At 33.8% G+C, this 18,713-nt stretch overlaps 1 protein-coding gene across 3 annotated transcripts in view; it reads left to right on the plus strand.

Moving 5' to 3' along the window:
* The window catches only part of LOC129802670 (uncharacterized), a 154,314-nt gene extending 136,610 nt beyond the window's left edge, over positions 1–17,704 (plus strand). For all 3 annotated transcript variants that reach the window (XM_055848665.1, XM_055848664.1, XM_055848663.1), the window contains 4 exons: positions 5,026–5,374; positions 10,106–10,387; positions 10,460–10,928; positions 13,606–17,704. In XM_055848665.1, the coding sequence (XP_055704640.1) occupies positions 5,026–5,374; positions 10,106–10,387; positions 10,460–10,928; positions 13,606–13,938 (1,433 nt within the window). In that variant the 3' untranslated portion in view covers positions 13,939–17,704. The remainder of the gene's footprint in view (positions 1–5,025; positions 5,375–10,105; positions 10,388–10,459; positions 10,929–13,605) is intronic.
* The last annotated feature ends 1,009 nt before the right edge of the window (positions 17,705–18,713 follow it).

Here is an 18,713-nt window from a genome sequence, read left to right on the forward strand (position 1 = left end):
CAAATAGTCTTTTGATAGCATTTAAGCTATGAGAACAATGCACTAGATTACTGGGAATACAATATAAATTTTGGAATTTGTTAAATAGAGATCATTGAATGTTTCGGCTCTGAACAACTGAAGAGATGAAGCTAGAGGGAGAGATTAATCCGAAGCTCATCAAATTGTTATTTCACTGATTGACTCTCGACCTCGACTGTTTTCACGACTTCTAGTAACAGTTCTTCCCACCCACTGGGCTTAAGGCAATAATGCTCCCTTGCGTAGGCCACCCCCACAGGGTTATCAAGAAGAGTTTTAAACCAATATGTTAAATAAATTCCAAACGTTGCAGTTCGGAATTGAAATTACTCAACAGTACGGGATAAATTACTCAGAATTTTCCTCTAGAAATATTTTCAAAATTCCGCCCTACGTATTAAGGCTAAAATTCCTGGCAGTAGGGAACCAATTAGCCTCTGGTAGTCTTTAGACAAAAGAATGCCACTGGTTATGACTAAATGTGAAATGCGATTTTACTGTTACCAAGCACAGACAAACTTATGCAAATCTTTTGAGAAAGAAATGGACACGAATTTTGATTTCATGAAATTATACCGAGCTCAAAAATGTGCCAGAGGCTTTACCTCTATCGAACTACAGTGGGTGTCAAAGTTTGTTACGGCTCGTATGTTTGGGAAACCAGGTGGAAAAAAAGATAGAAAAAAATACTTTTTAAAATTTTTCTTTTTGCAAATTGGTTGCCTGTCATCCGTAGATCTTATATATGTATTTTATAAAGTATTATAAATCTTATTTCATATGAAAAATAATTGTTTACCAAATGTTGATTTTTTTTTTTGCGTCAAAAGTTTGTTACGTCAATTGGAAAAGTACCTCAAAAAGATGAAATGCGTGCAACTAACTTCTTTTAATACAGTTATATTTTAAAGTTATGTCATTTGATAAGAAAATAGTACATTCACACATTTTTAAAATTTTCATAGGTCAATATATGCATGTAAACAAAATGATAAATAATAAGAAATAAAATGTTTTTTTGTTAATTTAAAATTTAGGCCAAAATAGCAAGTTACAAAAATTTAAAAGAAGAGAAATTGTTCAGAAACACTCCCGGAATGAATCTGCGTCATAAATTTTCGGTATGGATGGAAAATCCCTACAGGATGTACATAAAATCGTCAAAATTTATGTTGATAAAATATAAGTATATGTGGAAAATGCTACTGGCCAGACCCAGGGTTTGACTCAGAAGGTTTATAACTGTATTATAAGTATCTCTGATAGTGACCCCATGATATCTGTTCCATAAATTCAGAGTCAGTTGATTACCGAAGACATACAGGTCGCTACTATTACAAAAATCAAGATGAAATTGAAAAAAATGTCGAGAATGGTTGACTAACTTACGGGATTTCATGGGTAAGCAAGTCCAATATGACTAAAAAGTTGTATTTCTACTTAAAACACGTTAAAAAGTTAATTTGCAACATTTTAACCACATTAGTCTTGCCTACCCGTGAAATTTTAAGGACCAGTCAAACATTCTCACGATCTTTTGGAATTTCATATTGACTTTTGTAACAGTAGCGACCTGTATGCCTTCGGTAACCAACTGATTCTGAATTTTTGGAACAGATATCATGGGGTCACTATCAGAGATACTTACAATGCAGTTATAAACCTTCTGAGTCAAACCCTGGGTCTGGCCAGTAGCATTTTCCACATGTACTTATATTTTATCACAATGAATTTTGGCGATTTTATGTGCATCCTGTAGAGATTTTCCATCCATACCGAAAATTTATGACGAAGATTCATTCCGGGAGTGTTTCTGAACAATTTCTCTTCTTTTAAGTTTTTGTAACTTGCTATTTTGGCCTAAATTTTAAATTAACAAAAAACATTTTATTTCTTATTATTTATCATTTTGTTTATATGCATATATTGACCATTGAAAATTTTAAAAAAAGTGCGAATGTACTATTTTCTTATTAAATGACATAACTTTAAAATATAACTGTATTAAAAGAAGTTAGTTGCACGCATTTCATCTTTTTGAGGTACTTTTCCAATTGACGTAACAAACTTTTGACGCAAAAAAAAATCAACATTTGACAAACAATTATTTTTCATATGAAATAAGATTTATAATAATTTATAAAATACATATATAAGATCTACGGATGACAGGCAACCAATTTGCAAAAAGAAAAATTTTAAAAAGTATTTTTTTTCTATCTTTTTTTCCACTTGGTTTCCTGAAAATACAAGCCGTAACAAACTTTTTACACCCACTGTATTTTTCCCGCATCTTTGAAGGATTGAAGGTACTAAAAATCCTTTCCAGGCCACAATTGCTCAGAAATAAATTATCAAAAATTGCCTAATTCCGTATCATGTGTTGCTCAGCATAGTCACTAATGGATAAGGGGGAAGTACTCTTCCTTCGAACGTTCATGCCTTCGAATAATTTGAATTTCTATTACCTTTCCTAAAATATTTCTACACGATTGTTACGTAATTATCATTAATTGATAATGAACTACCTAATATTTAATAGAAATCTTTAAGTCGAAGAACGAACGTGCGAAGGGAGAGTACTTTTTTCTAATGGATTATGTCACGACTCCCAGAGTTCGAGCATTTCACAAAGCTTAGGGGAGACTGGGGCACATGTAACCATTTTCGATAGATGCGAATTTGAGGTGATTTTCCAAGGACACCGTGATTTTTTGGAAAATATTTCTTAGCTCATGTTTTACCCTTGGGTATAGGCAATTCGTCGAGGGTAGCGGATGCTGGAAAACAATTGAGTTTTCCATAAAAATAAAATTTGTGTCCCTGTGCATTTTTCTCTTTTCACAAAATACCTGGGGTAGAAGTAACCACTTTCTGGGGAGGAAGTAAACACCTTTTTTCCCACCCTTGAAATTAACTTTGCACCACTTTCGATTATTTTAATTACTTAAGAGATATATAAAGACTGTATATTTTTCAAAAAATCACGACACTTTTTACAAAGAATAATTAAAATAGCAAAAAAACTAAAAGCATGCATATCAAAGACATTTTTCAATGGATTTTCCCCATATTTTGACATCATGTGACTTTTTATTGAACACAGCGCCACCAATGTTTTTCGTAATCTATGAATTATAGATATTTCGCATGAAGGTCAATTTCCCGCTCTTTTACCTACTCATTTTGTGAAATTGAAATTGCCTGGTTACATCTACCCCAAATGCTGTTTTCTGACCAATTATTAATTCTTTTGAAATAATGAGAATCTCAATTTGTCTAGTAAATCCATAAATATAATCCTAAAAGATGTAGGAAAGAACTGGTATTGCTACATTTCGATTATTTTACACAATTTTTAATTTCCAGGTGGAAATCCAAATGATCAAAATAATCGAAATATCAACATTTTCAGGAAAATGATTTTTATTTTTAAAGTATATTAGGATTTTATTGACCAATTTATCTGTGGACATACATCCCCATGGTATCTATGAATGCTTATGGGTTTTATCCTCTGGAGTCTTAAAATTAATGAAAAAAATCACAGTGTTTACAACTACCCCAGATTACTACTGCCCCAGTTCCCCCTAGATGTTTTTCCACCTCTATTTCCTTATGATAGAAATATTCTTAAGCTTAAATTTCGAGAAGCAAACCTCATCTACTATAAATTTCTCAATATTTGATACAAATAAATGTCAATTAAATTGACAATGTTTCTTTAAAATTTCTTGGAAATTTAATAAAGAAAATATGGAATGTTATTTATAGCAACTAATTGGTTTTCACTGATACAAATATAGAGACAAAACTTTATCAAAAGGCACATTTATTTATTTATTGGTAGAGCAGCAATATGACGCAGAATTCTCCATCAATTAGTGCAAAAATAATACCATGATTATTGTATCTATAATTCACATTTGTTTTGCTGTTTTTGCATATTAAATGAAATATTTCTGAGTTACCGCACGATGGCAAACTTACAATCCGCAATGGTGGAGGCGGAAAAGTTGTTCCTCATCTTCCACTTTGAGCTTATTTAATTGTTCGCGCAAGATATATTTTCCACTCTCAGTGTCATCATGAAAGTTTTTCTATATGTAGAGAAATCTGGTATGCGAAATGAAAAGTTCCCTGGAACATAAGACAGATTTATATTTTTGGTTTGAAGCATCTTTTTTACAATTTCATACGTTTTTTTTTATATCACAGTTTTGAAGGATTGTTTTTTTGCCGTTGCGCTTAGTTTTCCTTCTGTGCTTTGAAAGAATGGGTTTTTTTTTTGGTTTTAAAAAAAAAAAAAGAAGTGATGTAAAAACTAACTGAGTTGTGAAATTTTTCAAATAAAACAGAACGCAGATCGTGTTCTATTTGGAGTTGGTGAAAAGAAAATTTCTTTTTCTCTATCTTTTCCCAACAATTTGCACAACTCTGTACAAGAGGGAAAAATGAAGGACAGGGAAAAATGCATTTTCCGCTCTCAACACTCTCTATCGTGTTGGGTATAATAAACAGAGTAGAGAAATTTTTCACAAATTCGACATGTCAAAGTTTTCTCGAGTGCACTGCAATGGATATTTTTGGAGTTGGTAAAAATGAGAATGAGTGAGACAAAGAAAGAAAAAAATTGATGTGGAAACTGAAGAGAAAAATTCACAAACTTCCTATTGCATAAAGAAAAAAGAAATCTATGTCACATAATTTAATTGGAAATTTCTCATTAATTTATTTAAATTATATTTTAAAAATATGTTTTGTTTTAGGATTCTATGTCTATCTTGAGAAATTGCATTTTTTTTGTTTCTCAACTATATCAAGGTAATCAAGTATCTCTAATAATCAAAGTTGGTAAAGTTTACTCCAAAATTGGTGTAATATGAGGAAATTTATTAAAGAGGGAAAATTTGTGAGGAATTCTTCCCCAGGAAAATTCCAGAAAGTCTCTCTCCCAAACCCCTTAAAATACCTTAAAAGCACTTCACTAATTGCCTTTTGCAGAGAGCTATCTTTCGAGTGGATCTGACCTAACGATGGAGTATAAGCCGAATCCCAGTGGCCCAGCAAGACTCTATGGGCCTGTGGCGGCATTTAGGCTGCGCTATGAATTTGTGGACACATCCCTGGGTGGAACACCGTTGGATCAACCATTCCAGGCTTCCCTGTTCGCCCCAGAACCAGCAGCCCTCACGCAGTCCCATTCAAAGTCATGCAATCGACTGTATCGCTCCATTTCCACGACTCGGGGCATCTTCCGGTCGCCCACGAATGTATTCTTCTATGGACGTGGCGGATCTGAGAACATTTCCTGCACAATTCGATTTGAGGCTCGACGTGGAGAGAGTGTTAGGTAAGTTTTCTCTGCATGCTCTCCTACCAACACATTTCTTCATGCAGGAAGAATCGCACTTTTCGCCAGTCGTCTGGCCCTTTTTTTTCAAACGTGCATAAAGGGGGATTTATCTTGAGGACAATAGTAAAAATATTGAGTGACTATTGAAATATGAAATGTGAAAGTACTCTTGAAATACATGATAAAATAAGGTAATTTTAACAATACAATTTTAAAAAGTGAAAAAATATTCAGTGATATTTTTATAGGTCAGTGACATACTCGTCTTTAATTCTTCGTATTTGTTCGTTTTTTTTTACATTCAGTACAATTTCATCCTCGGTTTAATATAGGTGCGACTGGGGCAAAATGTCCCAAAACGGATGCTTTATCTTTTTTTTTACTGGTTTCCATAAGACTACAGAAATTTGTAACTATAAAAATCTTATAGGAAATTTACCACTGAACAATTTTTGTTCAGTTGTTTTCCCTATACCTACCCCCCTAATTAAGGTCTAAGGCCTTTAGGCCTATTTTGACCAGTATCCTATGTTGAAAATCCTTTAAAAACTAAATAATCCATAAAAAAATATATACCAAAATTATCAATCTATAAAATTAATTTATGAAAAATGGTGAGAAAAAACAATAACAAAAAGGGGGACCTTACACATTAATAGCTGTAATGACTCACTGGTAAAAAATGTGGATCATATTGATTCAAAAATGGATCATATAGTCATTCAAGGAGAGTTGGAACAGTGGGAAAGATGGACCACTTTGCTATGCACGATCTCCACCTCATTTGGTCTATTTGTGCCCTTCAACATTCTAATAAAAACCCTCAAGTTACAGCTTTCTATTTTTAAAATTGTACGAGAAAATTGAAATCGAATTTTTTGGATGTCTGAAAAAAGGCCAAAAATTTTTATTTCGCCATAAGAATACGTGTGAGGGTTGGGTAGAGATGGAACTTAATAGTTTTGGCAACACTTCCTGTGTGAATTTTGGTCAATGTTCTTCAAAATCTTTTCAAGAAAATCTTAGAAATTATTTTCCCTAAATTTCTGGTAAAACTAACTTGATACACTCAGCGAAATTGCCATCGAAGTATATGAGCCACATATTCCACAAAATAAATCATTTATACTGAAAAAATAAAATAAACTCCAATAAATTCAATGAAATAGCGTTCATGTCTAAAATCACTTCCCTCTTATTCTAAATTAATTAAATAAACTATAAATATTTTGCTTTAATTAGGAGTGTTCCATCTCACTCTCACTTTTTTGAGTGCCTCAAAATGCAACTTTTTTTAAATCCTATTTTTCAAAGTGACTATTTTCATCTAGGCTTTTCTAATATTGATATCTTAAATTTAGAGTCTTCAAATGATAAACCAGTGAGATTCGTCTTTGTCTCGCATTCAAAACGTATCCGCAATATTGAATATATAAAAGGTGTTCCATCTCTCCTCGAATGACTATATTTGATCCATTTGCAAAGGATGGATCAAATGTGAAAATATAATTTTCTAGATTTTCTATGAAGTTAATTTGGGGAGACTCTCGAAATTTTTGTGGTTTTATTCCCGCAAATTAAAAAAAAGTTATATCCGGTTAACATATTATTACGAATTTGGGTAGCGGAGCTCCCACCTGAATAACAACTGCACCCTGACAGACTGAATACACCCTAGAGCGTGAAGAAACTCATTCATGTCTTCCATTGAGTAAAAATACATTAGCTTCCATACTGATTGCCTAGCTCTGTTTTAATTTGGATGATGTAGCTTGAAGATGGTTGAGGGAAAGCCCCAAAAATTACTTCACGAAGAGATGTCCTCAACTCCTACGACTCCATTTCCATATACATAGTAGCTGGAAACATTGGGACAATCTCCAAAGTGTTCAAAGTCTAATGCCCTACAATGCCCTAGTCATAGACACACACACGACTTAAGCCGAGAAATGGTTTAACGAAATTATATTCAAAATAATGATTAAATTACATTTCCATCAGTTTCTGACTAATTCGTTTTTCGGCTTAACCCGAGAAACGGCGTAGTTAATGGGAAACTGATGGGAATTTAGTCAAATAATTATTTTGATTACAATTTCGTTAAGCAGTCTCCCGGCTAAAGTCGTAAGTGTGTCCAGCACATAGGGTTTCATCTCTGTATATAGAAGAGGTTTCGATTCAACTTCCAATTAGCCCCAAGGCGACTCGCCTAGCCAAATGCTCTCTCGGAAGGCGAATTGAACCTGAACCGTAGAATCGTCGAGACTCGATTATTAGGAACAAGGGGATATGCGTGTCTAGTAAGGGTTGTCACGGTTATTGCAGTCCCAGTGAGCACATTTTGCTATTCAGGAGTTTATCACATGAATACAAAAATCAAGAAACACACTAAGTTTACTAAGGAATAATCGAGTAAACCTCACTTAAATAATGCACATTTCTCGATTTTCGTTCTCACGTGAGAAACTCCCGAATAGCGCAGAATATGCGCCCAGAAGCTTCGCCATTCACACATGACGTCTCCTCAAAATGAAACTGTTCTAATCGCATTCTCTTTCTATCCACAATCGTACCAAACGACGCTTCATGATGCGTCATTAGCAACAAATGCTGATACAAATTAAATGCAATTAGGACAGTTTCATTTTGAGGAGACGATGAGACGATTCACCATAAACGATGATTGGTATCACAGGTGATACAGGTGGTATCAAATGATTTGGTTTCCCTCTTCTGCATCAGGCTCATTTGGGTGAATAAGGTGGGGTTTTACGATAGACTTACTACAGAATACAGTGTGCGCAGTGTGCCATACTGTGAGCGCAACAAAATTAGGTCAGATTAATTAATGAAGCATGGAAAAAACGAAATGTTCAAAGCTACAGTATGTACAAAGCCTGAAAGGCTTCCCGTACTGAAATTTTCGCTCGGAAACAGGTGTTTGGAATCTGTCCTGAATAATTCACTACGCCTAGCTATATAAGAAGCAAATCCCTCACAATATTTCGCAAAATTATTCGTAAGTGTTTGTGAATTCCTACTGGGGACTTACGAGATATTCGTAAATTGTATAACCCACTTAAAAGTTCGTAAATGTTCGTACATTTTCACAAATATTGCTCGTAACATGATCACTTGACGAGCATTTTTTGTTCTTTAGCAAGCTTTTATACGTATATTTTTGTTAGTTTGGCAAAACTTGACGAACAAATGACAAAGTTTTACAAACATCTTTCTTTATGTTTACGAACATTAACAAACAAATATTTATGAAAGAACAAAAATTCTCATAAAGTGAACATGTTACGAATAATGTTTCTGAAAAAGTACAAACGTATTTTTACGTTTCTTATTGATAACAAATATATGGCAAAATTGCAAATTGAACTTGTTTTAGTTATTTTTAAGACAACTTGGTGTGTGGCTCAGCTTACTGTTTCCTTATTTAGATATTTAATATTTCCGTACAGAAGTAAATTTTGAAAAATTCAAAAATCTATTTGAAGATCCAAAAAAGAGACTTTTTTACTTTTTAAACTTTCGCAAGGTGGTGGAAGTTACATCCTGTTCGAATTTCGAAGTGCTCAAGTGTCAAAATGTGACGGTCTTCACATTGTTGTGAGGAAAAAAACAGAACAACGACATTTATTGTTCTTACCCCAGTGTTTAATCACTTCATAATCACTGAGTAACTCTTTTGCCAGCTTTTTAGTGTGATATTTGATAAATTTTCTTCACCTTGTTCGAAAATTTAGTATGAAAATTCGAAATTGAATTTGAATTCTTCGATCATCAACGACTTTTTGTGCAAATAGAGTTCCATTTACCTTTCATCCAAGACACTATTGAAGAATCAAAATCTACTTCTGTTTGGGCTCAATATGTCTTTGAACTTTGAGTAATAAAAAATCTTTAAGATAAGGATTTTCAGCAACCTTGAAATTTTGATAATGTCTCCACAATAATTCCAAGAAATTTTCAAACTATTCTAATCCATCCAAAATATTTTTTGTAAGTGGAATCAAGTTATGTCGATTGCCTTTGTGGTAGCGAATTTTTCAACAAGATATAAATCCCCCTTGGGATACGAATGATGGTGTAGTGTAAATGGCAAGAAAGGGCGGTATAGTCATACTTGGCAAAGTGAGTCTGAATAGAAAGTTTTCACTGGGTTTTCCCCCCTTTTGCCCTACACTTCTGTATTTGCAACTTTATCAAAATTGTGATAAATGGGAAAATGTTGGTAATATCCCGAGGGATGCATTAAAAATTTCCATAAGTCGGAAATCTTGGAATATATTAGAATTAATGTGGGGGGCCACGCTTCAGATATATATTTTATTTATTCATGAAAATCTTCTTCTATATTTTCCAACTCTATACATTTTGTCGTCCCTTTTTTTGGTGTGTTTGGGGAGAAAATTGGGCTTTTTGCGAAAGCAAGAAATATTCTCCAAGCAAAAGAAAAAAAAAACAAACTTTTCGATATCGCACACAATTTTCAATCAAGATTGTCGTCGAAGAAGAAGTTCAAGAGGAATGGGAAATACGAAGATCCTGAGGATGTTTCTCAAAAGTAGAAAGGGATTAGAAGTTGAGTGGTTGGAGTGGTTGTTTTTGGCAAATAAAACTTGGGTAATATTTTTAATTTTGCGTTACATCTTATTTTGAAGAATTTATTGTGAAATTGGGAAATATTGCAGTGCAATTCCCTTTTTCTCATTTAAGACTGACCATCACACGTGCCCGTTTTGGTGGCCGATCCTGCCAGAATGTCCAGAATCGTTCTGGACGCTGGCACTGTGACCACCATGGAGGTCCTGTAGCTGACCTTCGGATCGGTGAAGTGCCCTGGCTGGACGTGGGACCCCTTCCACGAGACTGTATTTGCTCAGATGTGTCCAGGTCTTTAATCCTGGCTCCCCTGGCTGCCAATGTAGTTGAGGTGCAGTTTAATACGCACAGTATGAGTGTGGATCAGGACTTCCGGGATTTCTATTTCGAAGGAAGGTGAGTTTACTGGGAAAATATTGTCAAGGAAGGATCTTTTGCATCTGAGAGATCTTTCCTTAAATGTTTCAGGTACGAGTTCACAGCTGATGGTTGTGCCACTGACTGGAGCATGAGACGGTTGAAGGGTCGCAGTGGAAATGCTTCCCTCTCAGCCTCAGAATGTGCTCCACTTATCCAACCATGGCTGTTGGAACCAGAAACTCCCGAAGGATATCTGGTGCTGAAGCTGAAAGGCTTTTGGATGCCTACGGTGATGCAATCAGTGGCACCTTGTCCAACTGATGCCAGGATCACTGTTTATTCCACCAATAATCCTGGCTACCAACGGGATTTGTGCCCAACGAGTGGTAATGACGTGGTGGCCTTCTCAGATGGCTGGGATAGTGCTTTTGAGTACAGCCCTGTGGAATTATCACGAAGTCTTGTGGTAGAGTACAGATCACCATGGAAGTCTGGGATTGATAACATGGAGTACAAGTTTGCCTGGATGGAAGTCTATCCGGCAATTGGATGCCACCACAAATGCACGGAATTGCAGGTAAGAAACTCGCATATATTCATTAATATTGAAACAATTTACCCCAGTTTGAGGTTTTAGAACCTATTGAATCAAACCCTTTATTAAATATAAGTATTATATTAAATTATACTGACGTACCATTAAATACGTTTTAAACACGTTTTTACGACCTCTTAATGACCTAAAGTAATGTTATACCTCTAGTTATCAAGTTTACAATTTTAAAATTGTTTTGAATGTTTTGAATCCTTAAACACGTCATTCATGATAATTATAAATAATTAAATGATTTTATGTTATTTAATTTCCATTTCATAATTTTCTACGGAAAGATGAGGCAATTCTGGGTTATTCATTCATGATTTTAAGGAAAAGGGCCAAATTTGAAATAATGTCAATTGGGTATTTGAGGAAATGTTTTTGGATATAATATCCCCTTAAGAAACATTTTTTGATCGAAAAAAACAACAATATTCTCTAAAATAATTTTAATTTAATCTCTATAAATTTGAGTTTATAGAAAAGTCATTAACACTAAACCTACCAAGACACGGTCAAAATGATCGGTTTAAAATTAATACAAATTTAAAAGGTGCAATGTCACTATCAAACTTTATTAATTTCTTAAAATATGCATGTAATATATTTTTCAGTGTTTAAATTTTAATTTTTTGCTCTTTTCCAAAACAAATTTGTTGAGTATCCTACCCTACCACGGTTTGTCATTTAACCGAAAAACGAACAAAAACAATCGGTAGGTTTAGTGTTAAAATCCTTTACTAGGGCTATGACCTTAATTTTTAGTAATTCTGTAAAAAAAACTTCACTTAGGAACTGGGCTTTGAGAAAATCCTGCTATTTGATTCATTTCATGATTCATTTATTTGATGATTTTAAAAGATTTAGATTTAGACAAAAGTAAAAAAACGTTCTCGTGGATTTGAATAGCTTTTCTTTTAGGAAATTGTGCTTTCATCTTGAGCATTATAACCTATAAGAAACGTTCTTTAAAAAACGTTTAGAAACTTAACTTAAAAAATCAATTTTGATGATTTTAATTGGTTCGAATTGTATTAAAATTGAAAATTGATAGGGGGAGGGCGATTCGACCAGTGTTTAAGAACTCATATTTCCTAAGGGCCCAAATAGATTCAAGCTGATCATTGAGAATATTTTGCTCGTAAAATTAGGCTCTCACTCGTAATATTTTATTTCAAACTGTGATACACCTAGTTCTTAGGATAATCGTTTAGAGGTCTTTTGCATAGATTTCCTTTACATTAACCATTTACTGCCAAATCTTGAAGCTTAAATACTCTCGAAGATCACCCTGAGTTGGGTCCTAAGGTTCAAAGAACGTCTATCGATCACTCATTGTAAAGGGCGTCACTTTATTTAATTCAATTCCCGGTAATGGCAGTTTTTTAGCGGCTGTAAATCCTGGATCCTGAAATATCTCTAATTTTAATTTAGTTTTTAAATTGATAACCTTATTTTTGTGATTAAATAAATGTTAATCTAAAATTTATTATAAATTCACTTTCACTTTGATTTTTTGGATCTCAGATTTTAGAAAACATTTTCAAATGATGGAAATTGCGATAAAAAATGTTCTTTATTTTATCATGTTAAGGAATCTAATTCAACCCCAATCTTAATGCGCCTTGTAGATTTCATAAGCTGGAAGCTTGCCAAAGCTAACAAAAAAAAGCTTTCTTGAAGAAAAATGCAGGAAAATTCATGAAAAAATTAATTAAAAAATAATCTTTAGATTAGAGCCTCAAAATTTTTTTTTTTGATAGTTTCTTACAGAAGTTCACAAAAATCAATACTAAAACAATTTTAATTATTTTTGGAGTCAGATGTGGAAAGCTTGAGAGATTTCCTGAAAGGTCTTCCAAATCAACATTGTAAACATTCTTTGAAGAAAGTTGATCAAAAGCTACCAAAAAGCTTCCAAAAACCTATTTGAAGTTTATAATTAGATTTTGTGAAAGATTTTTTCAATAAATTCACAATAAATCCATTTTTAATCCAAATTGAATGATTTCGGGTTTTTTGGAAACATTATAAGATTCAACAAGAGATCTTTCAGAAACGGTAAAAACGCTTTCTTTGGTGAGAATGATCTTAAAGTGAGCTAAAGCTTGAAGTTCTTGATTATTTTTAGTCTTATTGTTTTTTTCTAATTATTAAACATTGGAAAGAGAGGGGACTGCCCTTGTTTCGCTACGCCCTTATTTTAATATGCTGTTTATTTTTAAATATAATTACAATTAAGATTTAACTTTATTATAGTTTATTTATACCAAAATAAATGCGGAAGCAATAAAAAGCTGACCAAAACCTGCTCACTCTCAACAAACATTTAATGAGTTCAATGCTTGTGTTCTACCGTTATTAAATTTTTTAAATTAATTTTATTTATTTATTTTAAATGTTATCCTCTGTCTATCTAACTATAATACGGTTTTATTATCTGTAATTTAATGTTTAATCGATAACCAGAGTAATTGAAATTTACTCAGATTATTATTCGTATCAGATTTATTTAAAGATTATTTGAATGTTATTCGGTATTGAGTAAAATATATCCCTGGATTATTCGTTAGTCGGTTGGATTATGTCTGCGTACTCTTCGGATTAGTGAATTGCCATTTGATATTGTATCTTACGAGTATTATGATACTCTCAGGCCTGCATTGCGCCGGAACTCTGGTGCGACGGAGTCAATCACTGTCCGTCGGGACAGGATGAAAGTTCCGTGGAGTGTGACATAAACCTGCCTCTGTCTCCACTGTACGTGGGCATCGCGGCGGCCACATTCACGCTGTTGCTGTCGCTGACGGCGGGTCTGGCAGCGTGTGCCAAGCGTAAAAAGATCGAAGTGAAGCAGCACTATGATGCTCATGCGGATGCCAATGGCAGATTTCCGCCCCATCTGGCAGCACATCATCACCATCACCTGCCTCCGCATGCACTGCCGCCCATCTTCATCGACACGCCCGCCAAGGACAGCTTCTGTTGACAGGAGATCGAGACTTCGGTGTAGCTGCCGGAGTCGCGACAGCAACCGCCAAGACTCCTTCTTGCCACTGCTGTTACACTTCGTCGAGGTGAGTGAGCCACATTAAACTTATGCGCGGTAATTTATTAGTGTCACAATCCCCATCAACCAGTCACACTTGCTGCCCCAAAATTGCACATGGTTACTTATTCCAAAGAGGAGATAGAAATCCCCAAGCAATGATGATAAAAGGGCAAAAAACATAATGCAAATACTGTTTCAATTTGAATTTTTAATTTACACAGCGCGTGTTATTATTAAAAAAAAACCTAAAAATACATTTTAAAAAAATTAACCCGGAAAAATTGATGTAACCTTTTCCTTTATAGCCTCAAGTAAAAGGATGATTTTCATATCATTGTCATATCCATAATCAAATTACATTGTTCTGTTTTTTTCTCATAGTATAGTATTGCGTGTAAACTTCCATTCAATATCTCTATTAATGTTTCACATTTTTTATACATTGTACCTTTATATACATTTATGTATATCTCTATGTAGGTCAAATATTTGGATTATTTTCAATGAAGCATAGTTTGTTCTTTGTCTATCGAAAAATGAGACGAAAATGCAATGAAAACATTGTTTTACGTCATATAGAATTAGTTTGGTGTTTTTTTTTATTTAAAAAGGACAGAGGAAAATGTTGTCAATTTTAAAGAGGTTTACCATAGCATGAAATCGGAGACTGAAAAGTTTGAAGAGAATAACAAAAATTCCTTCCGTTCAGATGTAATTATTCGAAATTGAGAAATCGAGCAGAATCCTATTCGAACATTATTCGAAATTGTGGATGTCGCTTATATTTCAAAAATGAATTCATTGAAAACATTTTCGAAAGAGAAATGCTCCAGTCATGGCTAGAGTTTAAAAAATTTGAAGATCGGCTTTGAATGTCAAAGACTGACATCTCGTTTCATCCGGCATGGTGCTCGAAGTACTGCCTGTTCGAATTTCTAAGTGTCTCGAGTGGAAAATCAAAGCAACAAAGCTCATTTCATTATAATTCTCCTTTTAACAACTTCGAATTTATTTTGAAAATTCGAATATGATTTTGAATTTTTCGAACATCGACTACTTTTTGTGTAAATAGAATTCAAATTACCTTTTACCTAAGACACTATTGGAGAATCAAGCACCAGTTGTGAATACACTGAGAGAAATCAGAAAAAATTAAAATAACATTCCGGAAATATTTATTTTACCTTGCAGTATTGATCCGAAATCGCTGTAAATCGTTAAAAAGGTGTAAAATTAACATTAAAAAATGTTGATATATTTTTACACCTAAAAAGTGTTAAAGTTCTGAGGAAAAAAAGTTAATCGCATCCCCATTTTTTCTCAGTGTATGAAGAATCCTCTCGTTCAGTAATAATCTTACCGATTTGAAGGTTCCTTCTGGTTGAGGTTTTTCTCAAGGGTATATCAAAGAGAACTAACCTAACAACTCGTTCGAAATTCGAAAGTTTAAACCGACATTTACATAAAAGTGAGAAATTTCATGAAAAAGACATTTATTTGATTAAAATTGCAATTAAAACGTTCTGACATCCTTAAATTCCACAAAACTACACTAAAATTCTCTTTTTACAGCAAATTTACTCACTGTTTTTGACATTGTTGACAATTGAAGTGTCAAGTATACCGAAATTCGAAATAACAGAACAATCAACGTTAAAGCGGCGAATACGTGAATTTTCCCTTTAGGCTTCCGATGGATTTTCGAGCTGGTTTAGCTTGGCTTTAAAGTGAGTCTAAGAAAACAACATTGATAATCCCAAGTCGACATCTCTTACCGTTTGGCTTATAGATTTAACAAGTAAAATTACTTCGAATTACTTCAATTAAATACAAAACCGATCAAATTAAAACGGCAAATTTTCCAGACTAGTTTCCAAACATCCTCGAAAATGAAAGTGATCTGCAGGGCAATTTTGAAAATAAAAGACAGAAAATCATTTTAGAAGGGGAGTATATGGAGCTGAAGCAAAGGAGAAAAATGGTTCTAAATAATGTTGCAGTCAACAGGTTCTAAATAATAACGACTAATGGGGGGGTCACCGAAAACCCGATGTCGATATCTCTTACTCTTATCACACAGCCCCCCAGAAGAAAGTCGAACTTAGATTGTTCGAATACGATTCAATTTCTTGGAAAATGATTCTTGAAAAATAAGTTCATCTACATGAGACTACCCCACGCTACCTTATTTCAAAATCAATGGATTATATTGCTCTCACTTTGAGTTCGAACAAAAAACGTATAAAACGTGTTAGCACTAGCTTCTCCCCAAAAGTTAAACCTCCTGTTGATATTCAAATTAACATCATTAATGCCCCGAATGTGGCACTGGTTCTCCTTAAGAGCGCTCCTAACGCCCTTATACTTAAAAAGAAATCTACTATACGGAGAGGAGTATCTCAGCGAAGTTAGCCGATGAGACTTCAGTTCGTGTTAATGTTAAACCGTCAGGAGGTGAAGACACAGGCTAGGAGGAGCGCTGAGGGTTCTGGTTCTGGGAGAATTACTAGTGGCCAATGTACACATCCCCGCCTGTTGTCTTTGGGCTATCCGGCCTCTTTTCCTTAACGGTTCTAACAAACGGTTTGAACAAAAACTTCGAAAGATTACGTCTGAATGCAGGGATAATGTGTTACAGTAGACTCTCTCTCAATTGAGCATTTGGGGCAAAATGTCATCCGGTTTATCGATGGATTTGGGCGTCAAAGCCTTTGTAAATTCCACAAAAGGCGCTCAATTATAAAGAATCACGATAAAATAGGAAGAACCACAGCGAATTTGAGCAAATTAGCTTCATAATTAAACGTGAAAATTGTCAAGAAAATTTTTCGCCCGATTGAAAAAGAGCCGATTGAACGAAAGTCTACTGTATTTCAATAAAAAACGGAAATCTTTCACTTGGACTTTTTTAGTACATGACTGTCCTCATGTGCTTTATGTACAATAGACTTTTTTGAGTTGGTTCCTGTCACGACTATTTGGTGGTTTTGAAACATAACGAGAATTAAGAAAAACAGTCGAGATATGAACCAATACAAAGAAAAGTTGATAATACAGAAGCACAAGAGAATAATCATGTGCTAAAAAATTTTTTGGAGATAGATTTCCAATTTTCATTGGAAAAGAACCATAAGAATTTCAATGCCAAAGATAAATTTATCTATTTAATTTATCTATACTCTGAGAGAAATCCGAGAAAGGTAAAATAAAATTCCGGAAATGTTTATTTTACTATACAGTATTGATCCGAAATCGGTGTAAATATTATGCTTTTTAGGTGTATTAGGGATTAAAGTTACCCTATTTCATGTTAATTTTACCCTTAAAAATGTGTAAAATTAACATTAAAAAATGTTGATATATTTTTACACGTAAAAAGTGTTAGAGTTATGAGGAAAAAAAGGTTAATCGTACCCCTGTTTTTTCCTCAGTGTACATTATATCATCATTGCTTGAAGAATTATCTATCCCTCTTTCTTCCCCAAAATTTCCTCATATTCATTAACAGTGGCAGTGAGCAGAAGTTCAGGAGGTAGAAGGATTGTATTATGATAGAAGCTGAAGGGTTGTGAAAATCATAACAATTAAGTTCATCGTGGTGAAAAAAAATCAATCTAAATATAGTGAAAAAGAAAAGTGCGAAGCATTATTGAGAAAAAAAAATCATGTGAATTCTAAGAAGCAATACGTATTAATTTCAAAATTGAAAAATATCCATACTAGATGGATAAATATTTAAAAGAAAAACCGATAAAAAAGATATATTCTAATGCAGAGAAATCGCACATTCGATGAAAATGAAAAATAAAAAAAAAATTGGGAAATTGGGGAATATTTAGAACAGGATTATATTTTGAAGGTCTACCCTGTAAGGGTTTTTCTTCTCCCAAATCGACTAGCTAATGACTCTCCTTTGACCTACAATTTATAGAGTATTACATATGGTGCGAGCATAATTTTCTCAAGCACAAAAAAGGGGTTGCACATGAGAAAGACAAATTAGCTATATATTAAAGCTCAGCATTTCACAAGTCACGTTTTGATATTCTTTTTTTTTCCTTCTATTTTCCCTCACATGTGATGGGTGCGGAAGGCAAGAAAAAAAATCCTCAAGAACACGCATTTTCCTTTCAATTTAGCTCAAAAAGAAAAGCAACAGAAAAAATCCTGCTCAAGTTTTCCCCAATTTTTCCTCACACGCAAAAAAAAACCAAAAGGAAATTTGTGAGATAGAAAGAAAAGTGTGAGAAAATATTCAAAAGAGAGAGCACAACGAATATTAACTATTTGAACTTGTAAATAGAAAAAAAAAGAAAGAAGACACTTGTAGTCTCGAGAGTGATAAATTTTACTAAGAAAAAAAAATGTTTTTGTGGGTGTATAAAAAAATCGTAACTTTAGACGGAAAGAAAAAGTAGAAAAAAAAGTTTTTCTATTTATCTCCACAGAGAGAGAAAAAGAGAAAAAAAAATTATGTTGAGCAAAAAGGAAACTTACATAATTTTTTCACCTTTACATTCCATTTTCATTTTATGCCCCGCCCCCTCCTCTTGACACCTTTTTCACACGCAATTTCATCTCTCGGCAAAGTCAAAAATTTTTCATTAAACAGCCTTTTCCCAACAATCCAATTTAATAGAGTGTTAAATTACCCCAGCAATTCACATTTGTACACCAAGAGTCCCCCATTATCCATTGGCGAAGAATGAGAA

This window comes from Phlebotomus papatasi, chromosome 2 (assembly GCF_024763615.1).
Source record: "Phlebotomus papatasi isolate M1 chromosome 2, Ppap_2.1, whole genome shotgun sequence".
Classification (NCBI taxonomy): Eukaryota; Metazoa; Arthropoda; class Insecta; order Diptera; family Psychodidae; genus Phlebotomus; species Phlebotomus papatasi.